Genomic DNA, 27,650 nt, shown 5'->3' on the forward strand with positions numbered 1-27,650 from the left:
AACCACTAGGCCATCGCGACTTGGTGGGCTATTACTGGAATTAGGAATACTGTTACCACCATCAACTATATACGCGCTGGATCCTTGTCCATTTGACAAAGGTTCGGAAGTTCTAAATAACGTTTGAATCCGATGGGTCCAAACGTTCTTCAGGGCGGGGCTTGTCGACAAAGCTGAAGTACCTCGCGCTCGGCTAGCCAGCGTAGAAATGGGTCACCGAAGCTCGGCAGAGCTAACACCTTCCAAATGCCTATGCGAGTTATTTGCATGTATAGAATGAGAGCTAAAAATACATGGAAACAACTCAATTTGTAAGAAGCGGCCGCGTGGTCACGTTTGGTTGGTTGCACACACACACACACACACATAATTTCATCAAATTCGTGTTCCTGAATCAATTTTTCATTTCATCAATTGTAAATCTAAGATTTTTTTAACTTATTAAATTTTGTCTAAGTTACAGCCTTTTTAAGATTGTTGATGTTTTTGAACCTTCAAAATGTGTGCCCCAGTTAGTTGCCCCACTTCCTGTTGACCTACACAGAAAAAAATATTCCTGGAAATTTACATGATTTATCATGTACCAATTTACATTATTTACATTAGATTCATTGGAAATTTACATTTGTTTTGCTAAAATAATTCAAATCAACTGATTCTGATTGGCCAATGGGAATGAAAATCTCGACTTGGATTGCAGTAGGAAAAGGGTGTGGTCTATGTTCTTTTTTTTTAAATTATTAAATTGGGCAGCAAAAGGGAATTCTTATTTTAAAAAGATGTTTCACAGGTAGGGGACGCTTTCTCGTCGACGGCCAAGCGGAATTACGCTGGACTGGAATTGAACGGACGACGGGTAGGATGTTCGTTGTTACTGCTGCTACCCGCTGCCAACTGAGCCATCTTCGCATTTTGAAAACGAGTGGCTACAGCAAGGGTACCCAACCATTAGGCCTTGCGGACCAGATTTCATTTTTCTGAAGTTGTGTCAGGCCGGAAGGAATGTTTGAAAATGTAAGCATTTTTTCTTCTCATAAAATTATTGAAATCATTTTTTAAGTAAACAAATCACAAAATAGTGTTGCAAATATGATTAATCTATTTTGATTTTGAGAAAGAAATACAAAATAACTTTCATAGGTTGGTGTTGATTTATTAATTTTTGTTTAAAATTTGTTTGAATACCATTAACTTTCTGAAAACATTCAAATTTAATTGCTCGTTGCAAGTTTCTTAAAGTTTAGTTTCCTTTACATAAAAATATCAATGAGGCATGATTAAATTTATTGAAACAAAATTTGGATTCAGATCCTCTTTAAACAAAAACACTTTTGCGTTGTTGTGCATCTTTACCAAAATATTTTAAAGTTATTTCCCACCCGTGTGGATCAATCGGACCGCGCACTGGACTCACAATCCAGAGGTCGCCGGTTTGAATCCCGCGACGGGCGCTCTCAAATTCTTTGTGTAAATATGGGTATTCGGCGCCGTCGCTCCCTGCCATACTTTTACATACTTAGGAGCCCTGGGCGGTGAAGTCCTTGTAGATAAAAGGAAGACACTAGTGGTTGGTACAAGCAAAGTAGTCTACCATACTAACTGAACTTATGCAGGTTTGATTTGGGGTCAAAAGTCGGTGACCTCTTGCTTGTTACGGTGGTAGATACGCGGATCTTAACTGCAGGAAGTCCTTGGATGACCTAAGTAACTCAAGGAAAACGGTGCATATTAACCAGAGATTTTGCATCAAGATTTGTGTTACAGTCATTTTAGTATCTTTAAAACTAAGGGAACTAACGGTACATTTTTTATTCATCCCCTAAAGAACTATCTACAGAATAACTTACAACAAAGTTTGACTATTATCACAGTAAGACTGTTGCAGGATTGGGCCCGTAATTTTGAAAATTTTGGAATAAGAAGATTACAATTTCTTTGGTTGCTGTGCACCTTTAATTTAAGATTTTTTTGGACTGGTTTGCCATTTGCCAACAGCAAAACCACACCACCACTCCTGAGCAGTTCTCTAGGATTTTGGTCATTCGATTTCTTTTCTATTTTTTAATCCGACTGAAACTTTTTTGGTGCCTTAGGTATGCCCAAAGAAGCCATTTTGCATCATTAGTTTGTCCATATAATTTTCCATACAAATTTGGCAGCTGTCCATACAAAAATGATATATGAAAATTCAAAAATCTGTATCTTTTGAAGGAATTTTTTTATCGATTTGGTGTCTTCGACAAAGTTGTAGGTATGGATACGGACTACACTGGAAAAAATGATACACGGTAAAAAAATTTTGGTGATTTTTTATTTAACTTTTTATCACTAAAACTTGATTTGCAAAAAAACACTATTTTTATTTTTTTATTTTTTGATATGTTTTAGAGGACATCAAATGCCAACTTTTCAGAAATTTCCAGGTTGTGCAAAAAATCATTGACCGAGTTATGATTTTTTAAATCAATACTGATTTTTTCAAAAAATCGAAGTATTGGTTGCAAAAATTTTTCAACTTCATTTTTCGATGTATAATCAAATTTGCAATCAAAAAGTACATCAGTGAAATTTTGATAAAGTGCACCGTTTTCAAGTTAAATCCATATTTAGGTGACTTTTTTGAAAATAGTCGCAGTTTTTAATTTTTAAAAATTAGTGCACATGTTTGCACACTTTAAGAAAAAATATTTTTGAATAACTGAGAAAATTTTCTATATTTTGCTTCTTCGGACTTTGTTGATACGACCTTTAGATGCTGAGATATTGCAATGCAAAGGTTTAAAAACTAACTTAATCCACCTATGTGGTTGGAGCCTTCCTCACTTATTACCAACAATGGCTGATATGATGGAATTGTACAAAAAATTCATCTTTTTTTAAGATCCGGAATAAAAAAGTACATAAATATCACTTAAGTGACCATATCTCGAGACAGGGTTGCAAGATCGGGATATCTCGAGACAGGGTTGCCAGATCTTCAATGTTTTGGACTCGTTGGAAAGGTCTTTTGATAACCCAACCAACGATGGGTCAGATGATGGAACTGGACATAGTTTACATACATTTAACTGAGATCCGGCTTCCAAAAAGTACATAAATATCACTTAAGTGGACATATCTCGAGACAGGGTTGCCAGATCTTCAATGTTTTGGACTCGTTGGAAAGGTCTTTTGATAACCTAACCAACGATGGGTCGGATAGTGGATCCGAACATAGTTTACATACATTTATGTGAGATCCGGATATATGTGAAAGCACATTTTTATACATAACTTTTGAACTACTTATCGAAACTTCAATCTGTATAAAACTCGATCTATGGGACCCTAAACCAAGTCGAATGCAACAGGTTCGGGTCAAATCGGTTCAGCCAGTGCCGAGAAACATGAGCTAGTTTGTTGGTCACATACATACATACGCACACACATACACACAGACATTTGTTCAGTTTTCGATTCTGAGTCGATATGTATACATGAAGGTGGGTCTACGACGTTTTTTTGCAAAGTTCATTTTTAGAGCAGGATTATAGCCTTACCTCAGTGAGGAAGGCAAAACAGGAAAATTTATGTTTTCTAAGTCTCACCCAAACAACCCACAATTTTTCAATGTCGATATCTCAGCAACTAATGGTCCGATTTTCAATGTTAAAATATGAAACATTTGTGAAATTTTCCGATCTTTTCGGAAACAATATTTTCAAAATTTTCAAATCAAGACTAACATTTTAAAAGGGCCAAACATTTAATATTACGCTCTTAATAAAAAAAATATTTTTTCTAAAAGTGTGCAAACATGTGCACTAATTTTTAAAAATTAAAAACTGCGACTATTTTCAAAAAAGTCACCTAAATATGGATTTAACTTGAAAACGGTGCACTTTATGAAAATTTCCCTAAAGTACTTTTTGTTTGCAAATTTGATTTTACATCGAAAATGAAGTTGAAAAAATTTTGCGACCAATATTTAAATTTTTTGAAAAAATCAGTATTGATTAAAAAATTTATAACTCGGTCAATGATTTTTTGCACAACTTGGAAATTTCTGAAAAGTTGGCATTTTATGTCCTCTAAAACACTGGGTGCTGAAAAGACAGAATGCGTAACGTGATTTTCGAAAGCTCCCCACTGCACCCCACAGCACTACAGCACTACAGCTGTAAACATAAACAAATTGAAGGCTATGTTCAAGCTCAAGCGTGACATTTTTTTTTTTTTTTTTTTTGCTGCTGAAGTGAATTGTTTTGAAACATTTTGGGTCTGTTGATGTTGATGTTTTCGATGAAAAATTAAGTGCATCCCACTTTTTTCTTCGTATACTAAACGATGGGCGACCAAAAGAGGCCTTTTTTTGTTTTCCACGTGATGAAAATTTGTGTCAAAAGTGGGTGGAATTTCGTGAATCAGAAGAGCAACCGAGTGGAAGTTCCGAGATTATGTATCTTTGATGTGCAGTGATAATATCGGAGTAAGATTATCCAATATTATTTGGCAGGTACCATTCATAGTTATTGATAATTCTTCGCTAACATTTCAAAAAGCGTCATAAACATAGGTTTTGCGTGAGACCTAGCGATTTTGAAATGTTAGTAACGAATCATGCCAATCTCGATTTCAACCTTCTTCTTAAGATGTTTTGACTTCGAATACCTTAATAGCTTGACGCCATCGACTTTTTTTTTATTCCTGACAAAATAAATTATAGATCGATCACAATACAGGCCTCTTCTTGGTATTATTTTGCGAACAGTAAATTGGTTCCGCTTTAACAGTTCTAAATTGAGGCCGCTTTGCGGACAACTATTCTACACCCAGCTAAAACATATAAAAAAAATAAAAAAAATAAAAATAGTGTTTTTTTTGCAAATCAAGTTTTAGTGATAAGAGTTAAATAAAAAATCACCGACGTCAAGCTCTGTTTCGGATTTTGTTTGTTTTTTTTTTGCTTTTTAATGTTGTTGTTGAGCAGCGGGACGGTATTTTGTTAACGAGGTGGAAGTTCGGTTTTTTGAAGCTCCTTATTATTTTGTAATTTCAAGCCGTTTTTGTGACCCTCCGGACGAGGTTTAGTGTCCGAAAGAAAGCTAAAATCGCGTTTCGCCGCGAGTGATTGAAGTTCATTAATTTTAAAACAAGTTTATGTAGAAAGGAACGTTTTTTTTTTTTCAAAACCATTGGCCGGCATTGTTTTGATTTTGTACCTGGCCTGCAGCAAAGTGCGTTGGCAACGTGAGGGCCAACCGGGCCAACTTCGCGCTTTTTGTCATTCCCGCAGGGAGGAATGTTTCGTTTTGCAGCTGCTGCATGGGCATTGACAAGAGCTCGGCCGGCCGTCAGCTTTACGCTCGTTATTTGGTTTGCTAAAAAATTGAGTGAAAAGGAAAGAAATGAGTGGCTGGACGGAGAAAAAAAAAGTGAAAACAAAGAAAAAAGAATCAACTCAAACTATGTCACTGATGGAAGTAAACATAAGCTGTGCAGTGTATCCTTTTCAAAGAATTAATTCAATATTTCTTTCAAAATTTTTCCTCTTAATTTTAGTTATTGCTTGTCTATCTAACGAAAATCTCTTTAAAATAGACCCCCTTCTCCTCGCCCCATGTCAGTTTTTGCGATCTTTTACTATAAAATAATCTGGTACTATCTATAACTTTCCGTCCTCTCTTATTTAATTTTGATATATTCTAAAAGATTTCAGCAAGGTATGAAGGTAAATTGTTAAATTATAAATTGTAAGAATTGTAAATGATATATAAAATGCTACACTTCACACACACTACACAACAACAATGCATTTATTGATCGGAGCGTTTGGTACGGTATGTCCACGCATCCTTCCTCCCCTGTAGATTCTCTGAAATGTGATCCGTTCTCAGAATCCTCTCTGCGGTAAACGCAACGTAGTAGGGCTGGCCGCTTTAATTTTTGTATTACATTTTCGGGTGTTCTCGGATGTACTGCAATTATTAATAATGACAAGAAAAGTGCTTGGGGCGTCATCTAATCACAAGACTTTCCAGCATGCTTTCATCGGACTGGCTACGTTTGTGTTAGATTAGATTAGATTAGATTAAGAGTTAAATAAAAAATCACCAAAATTTTTTTTACCGTTTATCATTTTTTTTTCCAGTGTAGTCCGTATCCATACCTACAACTTTGCCGAAGACACCAAATCGATTAAAAAATTCCTTCAAAAGATACAGATTTTTGAATTTTCATGCATCATTTTTGTATGAACAGCTGCCAAATTTGTATGGAAAATTATATGGACAAACTAATGATGCAAAATGGCTTCTTTGGGCATACCAAAGGCACCAAAAAAGTTTCAGTCGGATTAAAAAATACAAAAATTAAAATTGTAGAAAAAAGACCGATTTCGTAAAGAATTACTCTCCTGTGAAAAAAAAAATCACTTTGATAAACGGCTATTGAAGGAATCAAAAGATACAAAAACATGACCATGCTTTATTTCTCCACCATCGTAAAGTGCAACAAGTCCATTACATTTTCAGTCATAAATTACATTTAAATAGATTAAAGGTTTATCACCAGTTTTTTTTTTCTTTTTGCTCCCCCTGCTTCACACTTTGTTTGTTTATTGAACTTTGATTCCATCTGATTAGGCTTGCTGTATTTGGTTTATCATTCGCTTTGTTTTTTTTTTTGTTCCTTTCACAAACAGCCTAAAATAAACCCTCTCGAAACAATCGTTTTGTTGGTGGGTGCAGAGAGCTTTAGAGCAGCAAAGTTTATCTGTGTCCCACTCTCTCTAACTTGGTCGTTGCCTGTAGGCCATTAGGCGAGGCGGCACAGATAATCCGCGTAGAACATAATGGATGTACTTGAACTTATTGGCTTAACAGGTTGTGACCTGCCCTTCTGAACACACATTCTCTTCGTCTTCGTCTTCTTTTATTTCAGCATTATAGACAGCAATAACGCGAACAAATTGAATTTATCGAAGCGCCAAAGCCTTCTTTAGTGGCGTTTCTCGTCGGGGATAAGCTCCCGGGCGGACTGCAGACTCCAAAGGCGGCGGTCCCGCTGGTACTGCTTGGACTTGCGGTACTGGTCGTCGGTTCCGTGCAGCCAGTCGAGCAGGCCTCGGCCTCCGTAGCACTGGTTGAATCTGGGTTAAACGGATTTAAGTTGGAATTAAGGGGGGTTAGTAAGAACTAATGCTGACTTACTTCAGATGGTGGTAATCGTGCCGCTCCGAACTCCCCACAAAGGGCAGATGATAGCCGGAGTGGGTCGTGCAGGTGTTTGAGATGACGAGTGTGAACCACACCATGGTCGTCACAATGTGGCACTTCATGATGCCAATCCCAATCAGCGGTGGGATCATGTTGCTAAAGATGTGCTCCACCGGATGAGCATACAGCGCTGCCCAAGCTACCGGAGCCGTGAACTCGTGGTGCTGTTTGTGGATCAGCTTGTACAGGCTCTTGTGGTGCAGCAACCGGTGACTGTAGTAGAAGCCAATCTCCCAGCAGACCCCGTTGATGAACACGTCACGAATTATCACCAGCGGAGACGGTAGCACCCGGACGTCCGGATAACCGTCCCGGGGAAACAGATGGAACAGCGTGTAGGACAGTGGTAGCCCTACGAGAAACTGGTTCACCAGCACCACTCGGACGATCTTGCGGATGTCGGACCACGTGATGGGTTCGTTCATGCCCGGCTGGTTCTTGTACCGGCGCGCGAACTTGGGCCAACCTGTGATGTCCATGAGCACGTACAGGCCGCCAAATAGCCAGAAGAAGGTGTACACGTACAGATTTTGGAACCAGATGTAGAGGGATTCCTGTTCGTCACCTGGGAATTTGAAAATTGGTTCTGGTTAGAAAATGTTCTATATTTTTGTGTGTGTTTGTGTACGAAGACCCGATAGCCGGTAGCGAAACTATAGGAAACAAAAATGTTATGCTGCGGCTCAAAGCAAGTCCATCCCACAGGTAATTCGACTATTTTGAGATAATTTTGAAAGGCTCGTGTCCTAAATCGCAAAATTGGCCGCCATCTTGAATACCTCGGCCACTTTAAAGAATCCCGCTAGCTGACTGGGATATTCGGGTTTAAGAGGGGCGATTTAGTCTAGATCTATAAAAATCTGGCTTGTTACACGTGTTGCCCTTTGACTTAAAAAGGCCTAATTTTTGAAGAAAAAAAATAATCAAAATGACAAGATTATTTATTAAAACCTCATTTTCGCAATAACCTTACACATCTAAACAACTTTTTTTTTTGTCTTTTTAATTAGCAATCACTCAATCCTTATCCGGAACCAGCTCCCTCGCCGACTTGGTTCCCAGCAGCCTTCGATCCCGCTGAAAGTACTTCGTTTTCCGGTACTGCTCGTCCGTTCCGTGCAACCAATCCAGCAGCCCAAACGTTCCGTAACACTGGTTGAACCTAAAATTAAAAAAAAGGTTTAGATCATCTGAATTTGAGGTTAGATTTTCTTCAACTCTCACTTCAAGTGATGATAATCGTGCGCCTCCGAACTCATCAGAAACGGCAGATGGTAGCCCGAGTGCGCCGTCAGCGTGTCCTGGATGACGTAGTTGAACCACAGCGCAGAAGTGACGATGTGACACCGCATCACGGCCACGCCCAGCATCGGCGGGATCATGTTGCTGAAGATGTGCTCGATCGGGTGGGCGTAGATGGCGGCCCACGAGATCGGTGCCGTAAACTCGTGGTGCTTCTTGTGGACGATCTTGTACAGGAGCTTGTGGTGAAGCAGCCGGTGGCTGTAGTAGAAGCCGACCTCCCACAGCAGGATGCAAACCAGGATGTCCCGGACGATCGTGACTACTGGGGGGAGCGTTCGGACGTCCGGAATGTTGTGCTTCATCGAGGTGTGGTAGCCGATGTAGGTCAACGGGACTCCGATCACAAATTGATTGAACAGGACGGTTTTGATGACCTTAAACAAGAAATATTGAGCGATTGACCTATCATGGGTAGTGAAAGGACTCACCTTCTTCAAATCCGCCCACGTGATCGGCTCGTTGACGCCGGGTTGCGTTTTGTACTTGCGCAGAAAGCGAGGCCGTCCCGTAATGTCCATCAGCACGAACAGTGCCCCCATCAGCCAGTAGTGGGTGTACGCGTAGACCAGCTGACCCCAGACGTGCAGGTTGGCCGGATCGTCACCTGCGGTCGACCAAAGCAACGCGTTGGTTAGTTCTGGGTGTCCACAAGCATTTCTTCACCGTAACACACACCACAAAACCACACCCAAACAAGCGAACCCGTTGATAAGGTTAATCACAGTCGTCTGAAGTCTACACGCCATCAGGTCTGTAACCGGAATACAGCGCGATTGGCAATTCGGTCAAGATCAACCCCCTTCGCTGATCATCATCATCATCATCACGGTGACGATCATTGGCCAACTTTAATGGAAATGAGTCGGCACTTTTTGCAGCGTCACCGTGCGTTTTGCAAGTTTTTTTTGGAAACAGATCTTGGAACGGAATTTGAATTTTGCATTTTGTTTTTTTCTAGTCGTGGTGCAGCTTCGCCAAGGGGGTCGTTACACCCGCGGAGCTCGACTACGTCAGAACGTAGTTTACTTTCTTTCGTTTGCAAAGTCTTTTGGATAAACACATTCCAGCCAGTGGACAAATGGAGACAGTGGAATGAAAATGGACTGTAGTGTTGCGATAGTTTGGACTACCTATGCATTGAAAATATTTTAATTAGTTTTATAAGTGAAAAGCACCATCTATAACATTTTTTTGAATATATTTTATTTTATTTTTCATATTTATTGAGTTTTCGAAAATTGTATTTCAGTTGTTGACCTTAAAACCCTTTTGAAAAGAGAGCATAAGCATTTTGACAGCTGGACCTGTTTTGCAAATTCCGAGACAAAAAGTAATTATTTAATAAAACACACAGTGGTAAATAGTAGCTGGGGAGGCCAGCTATTATTTTACGCTTAGAGTTTTATGAAAAAAAGTTTTCTGTTGTCTCGGAATTTGCACAATAATTCCAGCTGTCAAAATGCTTATCCGCCCTTTTCGATGGTTGCTCCAGTTTCAAGGCCATCATCCCCTCCTAATCTAATCTAACACAAACGCAGCCAATCCGATGAAAACATGGAAAGTTTTTTGATTAGCTTACGCCCCAAGCACTTTTCTTGTCAATATTAATGATTCAAGCAAAACAATTTAAATGGGCCAAAGCCGAAGTGTAAACAAAGAGTCTGTCCTGCTCGTTCCTAATGTAAACATCCACTGACGTAAGCAAGTTTTGATTGAATTGCAGTACAGTCATCCCACATATTCGGAACGGTTTCCAGATCGGCCAATGTTCAAAAAATCATAGCAAATCGATAATTGAACTTAATGATTCGCTTTTGCCTTCATTTGAAAGCTTTTTTGCGATCTTTCGAATGATGTATCGAACATATGCAAATTTTAACTTTTATATGAAGTTTTTGAAGAATTACTTTGACCCTTGAAATCCACAAATTCGGAACACTTTTTTCTTATGAATGTAAACAAACTTTGGATCTCTCCAGGAGTACATATTTATTACCAAATAATGACTTCACTCACTGAAACCAATGAAACTCGAGCTTAGTGATGTTTTATACATGGTTTGATAACTTTTTTTGTGAAAATATCAGTTAAATTCAGGTGTTCCACAATTGTGGGAGGCACAATAACACCCCACAATTATGAAACAGGCCATTTGGAGGCAGTGTTTTGCTGCTCTGGACAAAATAGTCTTGGAATGAAGTTTTTTGTTCAAAAAAAACTACTTTTACTAGTGAAATTAGCAAGATAATGTCCAAATGAAGGTTCTAAAAATAGTAAGGTCGACTGAAAAGCTACTTTTGGCATGCTATTGACAAATTATCATAAAAGTGTTCCGAATTTGTGGGTGTTCCGAATATGTGGGATGACTGTACATCCGAGAACACCCGAAAATGTAACTCAAACATTAAAGCGGCCAGCCCTACTGCGTTGTGTTTACCGCAGAGAGGATTCTGAGAATGGATCACATTTCACAGATTGTACAGGGAAGGAAGGATGCGTGGCCATACCGTACGAAACGCTCCGGATGACCTTAAATACAAAGAGTGGGGATCAAAACAAATCATCATTTAATGTGTGACTTGAATATTTCAATTTTATGGCATTAAGTTCTAATTTTAAGGCATTAAGTTTATCTGACAATGTTTTTTGAGGATAAATTTGAAAAAAAAACTTTCAAAATACTCAATGATTGCACTGATCTACAAAAAAGAGAAAAATGACTCGCAGCTCATCTCGAGGGGATGCATGGACTTTGGGGTCCCAAGAAACACGTTCACCTTGATTTTTTCAAAAATTATCTTTGCAGGGCCGAATAGCTTTTTTCCAAAATTGTTGTGAAGAATTAGGGCTGTTCGTCGCTGTTGCACACAAGCAAAAATTGCATGCAATATGTGGAAGAAGCGAACAGCACTAATTCTCCATACAAAATTTTGAGAAAAACCATTTGGCCCAGTCTTAACCCTCTACAACCCAACCTCGCCTTTAGACGGGCTTCGATTTAAAAATCGCCATAAATCCTTTTTTCAGCCAATTTTTGATCTTTAAAATCATTGGAAAGAAGAATTCTTAAAATTTTAGAAAATTTATTGGTTGGAAGTTTTACTTGTTTTATGTGACTTTGCCAAAAAATGTATTTTTTCAAGGGTCAATTTTAGCTGTGTTTTTTACTAACATTTCCTAAGAAGTATGCAGTAATTTTTCTAGTGTCCCAGACTATGTCTCTACGCCTTTTTCTACAATTAAAATGATAATGGTGCCATTTTATGGCACAAGCAAAAAAACATTTAAAGCTTAACGTCGCTCATAACATGAAAAATTTTATAGGCAAAGCAAAACGTATTGATAGGAAAGAGTAGAATTGGCTAAATACTACCAAAAACAAACATAAACTAAATAAGATAAATGCAAATTAAAAAAACTAAAAATGAAACAAGAGAAGTAAAGTTTTTCGTAGCAAAAAAGTTGCTCAAAATGACCTCCTGAACATGGGAAAAAATGGGCAGTAGAGGGTTAACATTTTTGAAAAAATCAGAGTACACTAAGACTTTCTAGTCAGAAATTTACCAATACATTCAAAGTATGTTTACATGCTGACTGGGGGTTTGTTTGCATCAGATTTGCTATCTCTTTCTAGCAAAAGTTTTTTGTCTGGCGACTCCTAGCCGTTTTTTTTTTTTTGACTGACCGCCCGATATGTCAGCCAACATATTTCGCAGGCCTGTGACAGCTCGAGCTCGATAATTGTTTGTATCAGGATTCTATGACGAGAAGTTCGTCGTTTTTGGGTAAATTATATTTTTTTTCACTGGGCTAGAAAGCCTTCTTGTTATTGGGGACCCCAAACTTCATGCTTCCCCTCGAGTTGATCCTACGCAGACATTTTGCTGGTCGGTGCTCATTTATAATCCCAAAAGAGCTCTAAAGTGATTTTGTGAATTTTAAATTCAAGATGGCGAATTCATTCCTGATGAATCATTGATAAATATGCATTTGGTAATAAAAAAGGCGATAATCCACTCAAGTTTGACTAAAATCAAAAACTGTTTAAACATTATTTACAAACATTGAAAAATAACACTCACTTATTAGTTATATTGGTTGTATCAAAATCGCTAGCGAATGTTCATTCATGAAACTATCGTTTCACCGATGTCTCGCGAAATAGAGAGGAGAGGATCACTCCAGTGAAGCTGTATCGGTGATGTGGTCAAACGTTTACGACAGACTATACAACTCTTACAATGACAAACATTAGAGTTACATTGAAAGCCAGAACTGCTGACAATCAGCGTGCCATGGCATATCAAATGGTTTGGTTTGGGTGTATCAAAAGAAGCAAAGAGAAGTTTGACCAAAAATTATTCTCTCAGGGTAGCGAACTGGTACGGCCCCACATCTCAAATGCTTCCTTCTTTGCCGGTCTGCAAATAGGCATCATATGCTTGCAGTTTCATAGCACACAAATTTAATTACTTGTACACACACACAGGAACACAAGCAACAACCACAACAAACCCGCCGAAAACACTTAAATAGTCGTTAGAAGATCATGGATCACCACTTCAAGGTCAGTCTCAAATTGTCACTGGGAGTAACCCGGATTCCGGAAGTACCACACGACACTTACCCACAACATCCAGGAAGGCGTCCCATTTCCGCTGCAGGAATCCGTCCAACGCGTTACTGCTGGACACGTTCAGCAGCTCCATCGCTGTAATTAACGCTAATTGTGTCGCACACCCGGACTCGAACTCGAGCTCGTGTATTCCGATCGGCGCCGAAATTCAACTGCCAGAAGGTTTCCCGGTGACCGAATGGTTGTACCCCGAATTCACTCGCGCGCGCAGTAATACCAACCAGTGTGTTCAGTTGGTCAGTCAGTAAGCGGAGAGATAAGATTGTAATGTTGTTGTTTTTTTGACGACTGTGTTAACCGTGCACTGCCCTCACCTTAAGCGGAATTAAGTGTCGACTTCGGGGAAGGGTCTACCTTAATTCGACACGGGGAGCCCTTCTCTGATGAACTTCAACGCGGTGTTGATCTCGCAACTTCGCTGACGATCATGTGATCAAGTTAATGATTTGTGAGTCAACTCTTCGTACTCAACAATACTTAAGGTGGTAACTCGAGGAAAAAAACTTGTTTTAACAAAAAAAAAAGTCTGTTGACACTATCGTGATCGGTTGAGGGTTAACAATTGCGACCAATATAATTTTGCTGCTGTGTGATTTTGCATCGCGCGTATGTAAAGCAGCCGTGATTAGAATTTAAAAAAAAATGAAGCTTTGTTCGATGCGACCGACTGAATGTTTTCGTTGAGCGATTTATGATGCCGCTCGTAAACAAAAATCTGCACTGGACTTCGCCCAAGTAACATTTTTAAACCAACTAGCCACCACCAAGTTTTATTAAGGGTTTATTGTAGCATCTTGATTGCCTAATAGCTTTATTTGGGCATTCACCGCAACTAACAAGCAAGAGCTAATTAATAGGTTCTAACAGGGTTTTATGCCTCGGACATAAAACCGGGTGGAAATAAAAGCCGACTGGCTTTCAATAAGGTTTTATGAAAGTTTTAACAGAGGCTTGAAAACCAGATGGCAATGCCATGCCAAACGGTTTTATCGCATGCTTTGTTAAAACCTAGGGTGTTTTAGCTGTCAAGTGCCATTAGGCATGTAAAAAGCTCACTTAAAACCATAAGCTCCTTAAAGAGCATTTATTGCGGCCAAATAGCAGTGCATAAATATGGCGCTAGACGCGTGCTCTGATTGAATATGATTGACCGCCATCTTGATTGAAAAAATAGAAAACTGAAAAATTTGATTTAAATTTGATGAAAACACACATTTATGCTGAATTTCTGGTATGATTTATATAGCGATAGATGTTTAAAAATATTTTGAAATTTTTTTTCAAAGAATTGCAATAAAATATTTTTTAACATTAAACACTATGATTACAAAATATTGATTTTTGATGAAGCGATTTGAATTTTTTGGCTCTATCTCCCCTACATTTATCAATAAAATTTCAACCGCAGCTGAATTTGAGCCATCAATTGTGAGAAATAAGCTTTCAAATTTTTTGGATTACCTCTAATATCTATTATTTATCATCGCCATTTTTGACAACCATCTCCATAATTTCACTTGGCAAGACGAAGACTTATTTTTTGCCAAAATAAAACCTATTTGGCATAAGACGTTTAAAGACGTATGAAATGTCATTTTTCCATAACTCCTGACTAGGTTTTAACAAAGGTTTTATCAAGGCTTTGAGGATGTTGTTAGGATTCAGTTGTTAAGCCTTGAACTCCTATGTAGGTTTTATAAATAGGCCGTAACAACCTTTTGCGGAGGTCCTTTTGGGGTTTAAGTGGGGTTTATCAAGGCTCTGGGGAGTTTGTTACGACTAAGGGGTTTTAATGTTGGTTTTGGCTGATAGGTTTTATAGCGGTTGTGACAGCTTTGATAAAGCCTAAAATGTTACTTGGGCGGTTCAATGTGATATTTTCTTGATAAGGTATCAATATCCCTGGCATTTGAATTAACAAAGCAGCCAAGTTAATCGTTTTAAGAGTGACTTTTTGAAAATTTACGGTGAGAAATATTCCGAGGGGTAAGGCACGTAACTTCTGCAGTTTAAGGATGTAATGTTACACCAATTTTTAGTAATCAGACACATCACTCGCGCCCGAAATGTTCTCGAATTGGTTCTCAGTGCTGCTCACCTACCATCCGCTCAAAAACGACTGACTTCAACATTTTGGATAGAGCAAAGTTTGACCGGCAAATCCTTTCTAATAGCCTGTAGTTTCATTAATTAATTATGAACCAATTGGACCATATCTTTTTTGGATAGTTTACCGTTTTTTTACTCTTTGTTTGACGTTGCATTTTAATCAATGTTACTTGCTGATTACGGTTTTGCTTTTTGTCACACAATGTGATTCTTAACCTTCGCTTAGCAGACGACTGTACGGTAGTGGCAATAGGGTCCTAGAGCACAATGTCAATTTTTATGTACAATGGTATAAAAAATCACCTTTTAAAACTATTTATTTCTGTTATTTTTTTATTTTAATGCAAAAAAATATATATGTAAATTGGCAAAACAACATTTTAGATGAATCAACATAGCTTTATCGTTATGAACAATAACTCCATTATGATTAAATAATGTTAGGACCCAATTAAATATTCTTCTCTGAACTACTTCTGTTCGCATAAATGTCCCATATCGCCGCCGTCATGTTAACCTGTCGTACGTGCATTTTGGGTCAAATTGAGTTGAGAACGCCATTTTGTTCAGCTCACAATGCCTCCCCTTTTGACCTTCACAGATCCCCAAGATTCGATTTCAATCCTAAGATATTCAACGAAATCCGAAAAAACTCCGTGCATTTTTGTCACTTTACATAGGAAAGTACTTTCAATCTTTTCGTGCTATTTTGTCACTTCCTAAAAATTGATGTAAGTGCGACAACTGGCCAAAGGGATTTCAGGTCAGAACGCGTTTGACGCACGTACAAGTTAGACTACCGTAAACATTTGTAATTTTAACTCGGGACTCCAGCAACCAACTTCAGCCAAATTTCGGGACAATGCACATAATGGTCAGCCAAACAAAACGTGTTTGTTATTGTTTACATTGCGTGTTTTTGGTTTTTCTTGTGACATTGAGTGAAACATTAAAACGCGTTTTTCTCGGAACGTTGAAATGGCGGGTGCGACAAGATAGCACGTCGATGTCGACATGAGTAGGTCTCTACGATTTCGCAATTTTTTATTTCTCTTTTTTTTTTTTCATTGTTTGATTTGGATGAAACTTTGCCTATGCATTCCCGATGTCAAAACCACTAATTTTATTTTTTCAGTCTACATTGTGGTAAAAATACATTTTAAAAGAGGTAATATTCATCCTTTCAAATTAACACTATTTTTTACTGTGTGGTTTACTGCCGCTCTAATCTAGTCTGTCCCATATGTATTTTTTTCAAAAATGAGATAAACTTAACAAAAGTTTTAATTTTACATGTACTTTTAGCCTATTGAATAAAAAAGTAGTGTTTGTTCTAAAAAATCCAAAATAAATATGACTTTCGTGCTGTCTCATATGCAAAATAAAGGCAAGTCAGTTCCTCATTTAGAAATGTCTCGCAAATCGTTTAAATGGATACGAAATTTTTGAAATCAACAGAATATATCTTTAAGAGTACCGTCAACTGGGGCGAATTGGGACACATGGGGCGAATTGGGACAACAGTTTTAACCATGTTAGAGCACAATATTTTGATTTTTCTGGTTGGTTTCGGATAGAACAGACTCAGACCAACAAAATGTGTGCATCAATTTCCAAATTTAAAACTTTTAATTGCTCTAAACACTGCTGTCCCTATTCAGACTGTAGTCCCGATTGACCCCAGATGACGGTACATTAATTGTTCATTTCTGGTGAAATATTTGAAAATTTGAAAAAAAAAAAAAACGAAACATTCCAAACATTTAGTGACTTTTTTCTTTTGAAATATAAAACCACGGTAAGAAAAAATAAAATACATACCGTTATGGCTAATATCTAAACCATAAAATCAGTTATATTTCTTGAATGAATAAGCTTGATCCTGGATCTGTGAGAGACTCGTATGTGGAGCGTAGTTTTTCTAAATTAGGCAAGGGCTTAGCAGTTGAGATTTCTATTTGCCTCTGTAATATATTTACAATTCCGGTGCCGCTGCAGATCATATTTTCATATGCAGAAACTTTACCAAATACATTATTTAAATAAATAAATCTGAAATAAACATTTTTGCAATTCCGTCGTGAACCCACTTACTTTTCCTGTCATTCTTGAACGACGAAATAGCCTACTTTTCTGTACCAAAAATAACAGAATCGAATAGCAACATTTTTCAAAATAAATGCTGAAAAGTTCTACTTTTCAGCACTCAAATGGGTGCTGAAAAGTTGAACTTTTCAGCACTTGTTTCGAAAAGTAACACTTTTCAACATTTTTTTATTTAAGCGATTTATTGACAAAATACATGAAAATTTGACATAAAATTTCACTCAGTGTGTGTTTTTTGGAATTGCAAAAAATGTTGTATGGAACTCGTTGCAAAACATGATTTTTTCAGCACTCTTCGTATTTATCCAACTCGGTGAACCTCGTTGGATAAATGTACGACTCGTGCTGAAAAAATCCTCTTTTTGCAACTTGTTGCATAAACTACTATTTTTCTATTATTTGGTTACAATTATTGACTTAGAAAACTATCAAAACAAACCTGTAAATGACAGTTGAACCAGGTTGAACCTGGGTTGTAAATGTTCAAGCCTACCATGATATAATAACTGACTTGCCTTTATTTATGGACGAATAAAGTCAAGTTGGTCTCTTGCTGGAAATTTCTCAAATTTAACTCCAAATTGTTAATTTTTTTAATCAAATTTATGGTAGTGGTGTTTTCAAGACTGATGTTGAAATAATTGTAAAAATAATTATATAGAAATAATAAGTTTAGAATGGTAAAAATGGTGACACTTTTTTTGGGCTTCTCACAGCGTTATCTCAGCATTCACTTTTTACATATGGGACGGACTCGATTAGAGCGGCAGTTTAGTACATTTGATTTTTGGAAAAAATCAAGTTTTTGTGAAAATATCGAAAACTTGGACAAAAAATATTAAAAATCATTTTTGAAAGCAAAATCGCACTTGCAATCGAAAAGTTTTATAAATAAAACTAATAGGTATTTAACTAATAGGTTTTTTTTTATGAAAAATATGTATTTCTATGATTTAGAGGAAGCGTTCATTTATTACGTAATGCAAAATTATATTTAAATAGCATTTGTTATGCAACCCGCAAAATACAAATAATCATCATTTACCAAAGTCAAAAAAAAATTGCTCAAAGGCTTAAAAAAGTAAATATTAAAATAACAAGCCAGTTTCAGCATTTGCATGGAAAAGTTGTTTTAAAATGCATTTTACACTTGTTCAGTTGTTTTGCAATCATTAATTTTCATTTTTTTACGAAAACTAAAATTTTAGCGAAAAAAGGTGCAGGTGGTTATGTTACACATGACCAGTATGACAAAGAACTTTGCAAGATGATTGTTGAAATTTTCGATTAGAATGTCCGGTCCAAATTTCCCCCTTATAATAACCGTCCTATCGAACTAAGGGGACGGAAATTGCAAGTGGAGCTGAAATAGAAATCGAAGTGAAATCAATTTACTTTCCTTCACCACCCGAAAGTTACCAAGATGCGGGAATTTTTTTTGCAAGGCTGTTGCAAGCAATCGGCGGCAGTAAAGGAAATTTGAACAGCAGACATTAAAAACTACCCTTACAGGGCTCTTAATGATTACGAGATAGTTATTTTAAATTTCCAGAAACAGATTTTCGCAGTGGCACAAAAAAATGTGCATCGCAGTAATCTATTTATTACTTCCTGCCTAATAAGCAATATATTTTAACTGCTTAGTTTCAGATAATGGCCAAATGCAACTTTTCATGTCCAGTATCAAAAACCATAAAGTTTGATACCCATATTGCCCCAACTCTTACGGTCCGGCAAATGTCCCTCCATCGGAACATCCGCGGGGCCTTCGGCCACTCCGGATTGTGGCCACTACTGCCGAAATGTCAAATTTCATATCCAGTATCAAAAACCATAAAGTTTGATACCCATATTGCCCCAACTCTTACGGTCCGGCAAATGTCCCCCCATCGGAACATCCGCGGGGCCTTCGGCCACTCCGGATTGTGGCCACTACTGCCGAAATATCAAATCTCATGTCCAGTATCAAAACCATAAAGTTTGATACCCATATTGCCCCAACTCTTACGGTCCGGCAAATGTCCCCCCATCGGAACATCCGCGGGGCCTTCGGCCACTCCGGATTGTGGCCACTACTGCCAAAATGTCAAATTTCATGTCCGGTATCAAAAACCATAAAGTTTGATACCCATATTGCCCCAACTCTTACGGTCCGGCAAATGTCCCTCCATCGGAACATCCCTGGGGCCTCCGGCCACTCCAGTCCAGGTGGTGGCCAGTTCCAAAGATCGACTCCCGCGACTGGCATGTCTCAGCTGGTCCTTGCCTCCAAGCCATCTGCTCTCGGACCTCCAGGCCATCTGCTTCTGATGTCCGGCCACTCCGGATTGTGGCCACTACTGCCAAAATGTCAAATTTCATGTCCAGTATCAAAAACCATAAAGTTTGATACCCATATTGCCCCAACTCTTACGGTCCGACAAATGTCCCCCCATCGAAACATCCGCGGGGCCTTCGGCCACTCCGGATTGTGGCCACTACTGCCGAAATGTCAAATTTCATGTCCAGTATCAAAAACCATAAAGTTTGATACCCATATTGCCCCAACTCTTACGGTCCGGCAAATGTCCCTCCATCGGAACATCCGCGGGGCCTTCGGCCACTCCGGATTGTGGCCACTACTGCCGAAATGTCAAATTTCATATCCAGTATCAAAACCATAAAGTTTGATACCCATATTGCCCCAACTCTTACGGTCCGGCAAATGTCCCCCATCGGAACATCCGCGGGCCTTCGGCCACTCGGATTGTGGCCACTACTGCCGAAATATCAAATCTCATGTCCAGTATCAAAACCATAAAGTTTGATACCCATATTGCCCCAACTCTTACGGTCCGGCAAATGTCCCCCATCGGAACATCCGCGGGGCCTTCGGCCACTCCGGATTGTGGCCACTACTGCCAAAATGTCAAATTTCATGTCCGGTATCAAAACCATAAAGTTTGATACCCATATTGCCCCAACTCTTACGGTCCGGCAAATGTCCCTCCATCGGAACATCCCTGGCCTCCGGCCACTCCAGTCCAGGTGGTGGCCAGTTCCAAAGATCGACTCCCGCGACTGGCATGTCTCAGCTGGTCCTTGCCTCCAAGCCATCTGCTCTCGGACCTCCAGGCCATCTGCTTCTGATGTCCGGCCACTCCGGATTGTGGCCACTACTGCCAAAATGTCAAATTTCATGTCCAGTATCAAAAACCATAAAGTTTGATACCCATATTGCCCCAACTCTTACGGTCCGGCAAATGTCCCCCCATCGAAACATCCGCGGGGCCTTCGGCCACTCCGGATTGTGGCCACTACTGCCGAAATGTCAAATTTCATGTCCAGTATCAAAAACCATAAAGTTTGATACCCATATTGCCCCAACTCTTACGGTCCGGCAAACGTCCCCCCATCGGAACATCCGCGGGGCCTCCGGCCACTCCGGATTGTGGCCACTACTGCCGAAATGTCAAATGACAAAGAACTTTGCAAGATGATTGTTGAAATTTTCGATTAGAATGTCCGGTCCAAATTTCCCCCTTATAATAACCGTCCTATCGAACTAAGGGGACGGAAATTGCAAGTGGAGCTGAAATAGAAATCGAAGTGAAATCAAAATCAAAGCAATCGGCGGCAGTAAAGGAAATTTGAACAGCAGACATTAAAAACTACCCTTACAGGGCTCTTAATGATTACGAGATAGTTATTTTAAATTTCCAGAAACAGATTTTCGCAGTGGCACAAAAAAATGTGCATCGCAGTAATCTATTTATTACTTCCTGCCTAATAAGCAATATATTTTAACTGCTTAGTTTCAGATAATGGCCAAATGCAACTTTTTATGTCCAGTATCAAAAATCAGTAAGTTTGATACCCATATTGCCCCAACTCTTACGGTCCAGCAAATGTCCCTCCATCGGAACATCCGCGGGGCCTTCGGCCTCTCCGGATTGTGGCCACTACTGCCGAAATGTCAAATTTCATGTCCAGTATCAAAAACCATAAAGTTTGATACCCATATTGCCCCAACTCTTACGGTCCGGCAAATGTCCCTCCATCGGAACATCCGCGGGGCCTTCGGCCACTCCGGATTGTGGCCACTACTGCCGAAATGTCAAATTTCATATCCAGTATCAAAAACCATAAAGTTTGATACCCATATTGCCCCAACTCTTACGGTCCGGCAAATGTCCCACCATCGGAACATCCGCGGGGCCTTCGGCCACTCCGGATTGTGGCCACTACTGCCGAAATATCAAATCTCATGTCCAGTATCAAAAACCATAAAGTTTGATACCCATATTGCCCCAACTCTTACGGTCCGGCAAATGTCCCCCCATCGGAACATCCGCGGGGCCTTCGGCCACTCCGGATTGTGGCCACTACTGCCAAAATGTCAAATTTCATGTCCGGTATCAAAAACCATAAAGTTTGATACCCATATTGCCCCAACTCTTACGGTCCGGCAAATGTCCCTCCATCGGAACATCCCTGGGGCCTCCGGCCACTCCAGTCCAGGTGGTGGCCAGTTCCAAAGATCGACTCCCGCGACTGGCATGTCTCAGCTGGTCCTTGCCTCCAAGCCATCTGCTCTCGGACCTCCAGGCCATCTGCTTCTGATGTCCGGCCACTCCGGATTGTGGCCACTACTGCCAAAATGTCAAATTTCATGTCCAGTATCAAAACCATAAAGTTTGATACCCATATTGCCCCAACTCTTACGGTCCGGCAAATGTCCCCCATCGAAACATCCGCGGGCCTTCGGCCACTCCGGATTGTGGCCACTACTGCCGAAATGTCAAATTTCATGTCCAGTATCAAAAACCATAAAGTTTGATACCCATATTGCCCCAACTCTTACGGTCCGGCAAACGTCCCCCCATCGGAACATCCGCGGGGCCTCCGGCCACTCCGGATTGTGGCCACTACTGCCGAAATGTCAAATTTCATGTCCAGTATCAAAAACCATAAAGTTTGATACCCATATTGCCCCAACTCTTAGGGTCCGGCAAATGTCCCTCCATCGGAACATCCGCGGGGCCTTCGGCCACTCCGGATTGTGGCCACTACTGCCGAAATGTCAAATTTCATGTCCAGTATCAAAAACCATAAAGTTTGATACCCATATTGCCCCAACTCTTACGGTCCGGCAAATGTCCCTCCATCGGAACATCCGCGGGGCCTTCGGCCACTCCGGATTGTGGCCACTACTGCCGAAATATCAAATCTCATGTCCAGTATCAAAAACCATAAAGTTTGATACCCATATTGCCCCAACTCTTACGGTCCGGCAAATGTCCCCCCATCGGAACATCCGCGGGGCCTTCGGCCACTCCGGATTGTGGCCACTACTGCCGAAATATCAAATCTCATGTCCAGTATCAAAAACCATAAAGTTTGATACCCATATTGCCCCAACTCTTACGGTCCGGCAAATGTCCCCCCATCGGAACATCCGCGGGGCCTTCGGCCACTCCGGATTGTGGCCACTACTGCCGAAATGTCAAATTTCATGTCCAGTATCAAAACCATAAAGTTTGATACCCATATTGCCCCAACTCTTACGGTCCGGCAAATGTCCCCCATCGGAACATCCGCGGGCCTTCGGCCACTCCGGATTGTGGCCACTACTGCCGAAATGTCAAATTTCATGTCCAGTATCAAAACCATAAAGTTTGATACCCATATTGCCCCAACTCTTACGGTCCGGCAAATGTCCCTCCATCGGAACATCCGCGGGCCTTCGGCCACTCCGGATTGTGGCCACTACTGCCGAAATATCAAATCTCATGTCCAGTATCAAAAACCATAAAGTTTGATACCCATATTGCCCCAACTCTTACGGTCCGGCAAATGTCCCCCATCGGAACATCCGCGGGCCTTCGGCCACTCCGGATTGTGGCCACTACTGCCGAAATGTCAAATTTCATATCCAGTATCAAAACCATAAAGTTTGATACCCATATTGCCCCAACTCTTACGGTCCGGCAAATGTCCCCCATCGGAACATCCGCGGGGCCTTCGGCCACTCCGGATTGTGGCCACTACTGCCGAAATGTCAAATTTCATGTCCAGTATCAAAACCATAAAGTTTGATACCCATATTGCCCCAACTCTTACGGTCCGGCAAATGTCCCCCATCGGAACATCCGCGGGCCTTCGGCCACTCCGGATTGTGGCCACTACTGCCGAAATATCAAATCTCATGTCCAGTATCAAAAACCATAAAGTTTGATACCCATATTGCCCCAACTCTTACGGTCCGGCAAATGTCCCCCCATCGGAACATCCGCGGGGCCTTCGGCCACTCCGGATTGTGGCCACTACTGCCGAAATGTCAAATTTCATGTCCAGTATCAAAAACCATAAAGTTTGATACCCATATTGCCCCAACTCTTACGGTCCGGCAAATGTCCCTCCATCGGAACATCCGCGGGGCCTTCGGCCACTCGGATTGTGGCCACTACTGCCGAAATGTCAAATTTCATATCCAGTATCAAAACCATAAAGTTTGATACCCATATTGCCCCAACTCTTACGGTCCGGCAAATGTCCCCCCATCGGAACATCCGCGGGGCCTTCGGCCACTCCGGATTGTGGCCACTACTGCCGAAATGTCAAATTTCATATCCAGTATCAAAAACCATAAAGTTTGATACCCATATTGCCCCAACTCTTACGGTCCGGCAAATGTCCCCCCATCGGAACATCCGCGGGGCCTTCGGCCACTCCGGATTGTGGCCACTACTGCCGAAATGTCAAATTTCATGTCCAGTATCAAAAACCATAAAGTTTGATACCCATATTGCCCCAACTCTTACGGTCCGGCAAATGTCCCTCCATCGGAACATCCGCGGGCCTTCGGCCACTCCGGATTGTGGCCACTACTGCCGAAATATCAAATCTCATGTCCAGTATCAAAAACCATAAAGTTTGATACCCATATTGCCCCAACTCTTACGGTCCGGCAAATGTCCCCCATCGGAACATCCGCGGCCTTCGGCCACTCCGGATTGTGGCCACTACTGCCAAAATGTCAAATTTCATGTCCGGTATCAAAAACCATAAAGTTTGATACCCATATTGCCCCAACTCTTACGGTCCGGCAAATGTCCCTCCATCGGAACATCCCTGGGGCCTCCGGCCACTCCAGTCCAGGTGGTGGCCAGTTCCAAAGATCGACTCCCGCGACTGGCATGTCTCAGCTGGTCCTTGCCTCCAAGCCATCTGCTCTCGGACCTCCAGGCCATCTGCTTCTGATGTGTTCTCGTCGACGTCCAGCAATAGAATGAATTTTCGGGACCGACCGAGCCTCGTTTTGTTGGCTCGTCGACGATCCGAAAATTATGAGGTGGAGTGGGGTGAATTTAGATACATCAATCTCACGTCTCTTGATTGACTGATTGGGAAACGTTCGTTCATCCAACCAGCGTGCACCAAAAAGAGGGGAAATTTGCCGAGAGGGGAATTCGTCACGTAACGTTTTCGCTTCGCGAAAATTTTGGATTGACACCACGTATAGAAACCTTAGGACAAAGTTCTTTGTCAAAAACTTAAACATCGAAAATTTTCAAAAACTCTAAAGATTTTTAAATCAACTCAAACATGCTAAAATTGATTCTAAACGCAGGGAAACGCATTTTAAATTGATTTCAGCAAGGGTGCACAGTAGGGTTGGTCCAAATCCGGGCTTTTTTGGGGCTACCCCCTGAAATCAAAGATTGACCCATCACTAGGCTAAATTCCAAATTTGAGCTCATTCTGACCACGGGAACCCCTCCCTCCAATTGCTTAAAGTTTGTATGGGAAAAATCGTCAAAATGTATGGAGAAAAGCAACTGTTTTACTTTTTTACCTTTGAAAGGCGCCATAATTATTCAAAACAAACATGCTATTTTAGTTGAAAATTATAATAAAAATGCCAGGAAGGCAGCGCAGCGGATAGCAAACGAAAACGACGACTTTTTTGTCGTAAAATCGCGATAACTCGTGATGTTTTTGAGCAAATCCCTTATGTCTATAAATCAAAATTTTTATAATTGTCTGCTCTACAATTTTGTAGAACATTGTTACACTCTAAAAAATAACCCTGCAAAGTTAGAAAAAACACGAAATTTTAAAATGAAAAATTTTTGCTCTAAATGAAAAAAATGACCCTTCTGGGTCAATGTAGATTCGAAAAGAACATTAAATTTCCCATAAAATGACATGTTCCAAAAACTTTTACAGTCGAGTAACGGAAAATGGGAGAATTTTTAAAACGTTTTTAGTGTTTTTTATCGATGAAAAATACGTTTTTTCGGAATTCTGAGTACGCCATCAAAGCGGGCGTCTAACACATAAAAGTCCCTTTAACACCAAATTTCTATCTCATCACCGTTTCATGCTGCAAATTATTGAAAAACACCTCTTTTTTCGCATGTTCAAAAATGGAAGGGGTCGTACCGCCCCTCCGTCACGAGATATCAAAAAACGGACCTCGGATTCGTGATCAGGGACAAAAGTTACCCCTTTGGACAAAGTTTCACGCAAATCGAAGAGGGGTCGGGGCAACTGCTGTGTGAGTTGGCGGAGAATTACCCACCAGCCTTATTTCAAGACAAAAATGCGTTGGAACATCTTCTACTAACTGGATCAAAAATCTCGATTTTTTTTTTCTAAAAATTGATAGTAGCCGTTTTTTCAAATTATGGTCAGCGTGGGATTAATTTTTATTTATTGTTTTGAAAACAATGTTTTTACTTCTCTGGGTTCGTTATTAAATCAGCTAGTAAATTGTTAGGTTTGTTATTTGAAAAAAAAATGATGCAGTGATTTTTTACTTTAAAAGTTCAAGATGGTATGTCAGAGACATAACCGAAAGACATAGGACCAAACAATTTGAATGTGTTTTTGGATTGCTAGTGAAATCTGAAATAAGATTATTTTATTTTGTTTCATAGATTTGTCGGCAAAATTGTCATAAATGTTCTCCCAAGGTGAACCTTCTATGAGGGCACCGGCAACTCCAGGTTGTGGCCACTACGGTCGAAATGTCAATTTTCATGTTCAGTATCAAAACCATGAATTTTGATATCCATATTGCCACAACTCGTATGGTTCTGTTAAAGACCCTCCGGGCCCCGGGGAAACCTGCTTTGAGATCACCGGTCACTCAAGGTTGTGGCCACTACTGTCGGAATGTCAATTTTCATGTACAGTATCAAAAACCATGAATTTTGATACCAATATGCCACAACTCGTATGGTTCTGTAGAAAGTCCTCCGGGCCCCGGAGGAACCTTCTTTGAGGGCACCGGCCACTCCAGGTTGTGGCCACTACTGTCAAAATGGCCATTATTATGTTCAGTATCAAAAACCATGAATTATGATACCCATATTGCCACAACTCGTATGTTTCTGTAAATGTCCCCCCAGGCCCCGGAGGAACCTTCTTTGAGGGCACCGGCCACTCCAGGTTGTGGCCACTACTGTCGAAATGGCCATTATTATGTTCAGTATCAAAAACCATGAATTATGATACCCATATTGCCACAACTCGTATGTTTCTGTAAATGTCCCCCCAGGCCCCGGGGGAACCTGCTTTAAGGGCACCGGCCACTCCAGGTTGTGGCCACTACTGTCGAAATGGCCATTATGTTCAGTATCAAAACCATGAATTTTGATACCCATATTGCCACAACTCGTATGTTTCTGTAAATGTCCCCCCAGGCCCCGGAGGAACCTTCTTTGAGGGCACCGGCCACTCCAGGTTGTGGCCACTACTGTCAAAATGGCCATTATTATGTTCAGTATCAAAAACCATGAATTTTGATACCCATATTGCCACAACTCGTATGTTTCTGTAAATGTCCCCCCAGGCCCCGAGGGAACATTCTTTGAGGGCACCGGCAACACCAGGTTGTGGCCACTACTGTCGAAATGGCCATTATTATGTTCAGTATAAAAAACCATGAATTTTGATACCCATATTGCCACAACTCGTATGTTTCTGTAAATGTCCCCCCAGGCCCCGGAGGAACCTTCTTTGAGGGCACCGGCCACTCCAGGTTGTGGCCACTACTGTCAAAATGGCCATTATTATGTTCAGTATCAAAAACCATGAATTTTGATACCCATATTGCCACAACTCGTATGTTTCTGTAAATGTCCCCCCACGCCCCGAGGGAACCTTCTTTGAGGGCACCGGCCACTCCAGGTTGTGGCCACTACTGTCGAAATGGCCATTATTATGTTCAGTATAAAAAACCATGAATT

At 40.5% G+C, this 27,650-nt stretch overlaps 2 protein-coding genes across 11 annotated transcripts in view; one reads left to right on the forward strand and one right to left on the reverse strand.

Annotated features, from left to right (window-relative positions):
* Nucleotides 1-27,650, forward strand: part of LOC6046890 (signal peptide peptidase-like 3) — a 105,286-nt gene that overhangs the window by 38,270 nt on the left and 39,366 nt on the right. The window lies entirely within an intron of this gene.
* Nucleotides 6,446-13,632, reverse strand: LOC6044291 (fatty acid hydroxylase domain-containing protein 2). 3 transcript variants are annotated; one of them, XM_001861784.2, is made up of 4 exons: nt 13,189-13,495; nt 8,990-9,165; nt 8,481-8,935; nt 8,180-8,418 (listed from the first exon to the last, which is right to left on the reverse strand). In XM_001861784.2, the coding sequence occupies exons 1-4, from the start codon at nt 13,268-13,270 to the stop codon at nt 8,274-8,276; spliced, it is 858 nt and encodes a 285-aa protein (XP_001861819.2). In that variant the 5' UTR covers nt 13,271-13,495; the 3' UTR covers nt 8,180-8,273. The 3 variants fall into 3 exon arrangements, with proteins under 3 accessions (XP_038121589.1, XP_001861819.2, XP_038121588.1); XM_038265661.1 differs by lacking the exons at nt 8,180-8,418; nt 8,481-8,935; nt 8,990-9,165 and adding exons at nt 6,446-7,129; nt 7,191-7,821 and having other exon boundaries at nt 13,189-13,632; XM_038265660.1 differs by having other exon boundaries at nt 8,481-9,165; nt 13,189-13,504.

This window comes from Culex quinquefasciatus, chromosome 3, assembly GCF_015732765.1.
Source record: "Culex quinquefasciatus strain JHB chromosome 3, VPISU_Cqui_1.0_pri_paternal, whole genome shotgun sequence".
NCBI classification, from domain to species: domain Eukaryota; kingdom Metazoa; phylum Arthropoda; class Insecta; order Diptera; family Culicidae; genus Culex; species Culex quinquefasciatus.

Coding starts and splice junctions, on each gene's coding strand:
- LOC6044291 (XM_038265660.1), bottom strand. CDS start 13,270: ATGGAGCTGCTGAACGTGTCCAGCAGTAACGCGTTGGACGGATTCCTG. Junction 9,166..13,188: donor CGCCTTCCTGGATGTTGTGG/GTAAGTGTCGTG, acceptor GGTCGACCGCAG/GTGACGATCCGGCCAACCTG. Junction 8,419..8,480: donor CACGATTATCATCACTTGAA/GTGAGAGTTGAA, acceptor TTTTAATTTTAG/GTTCAACCAGTGTTACGGAA.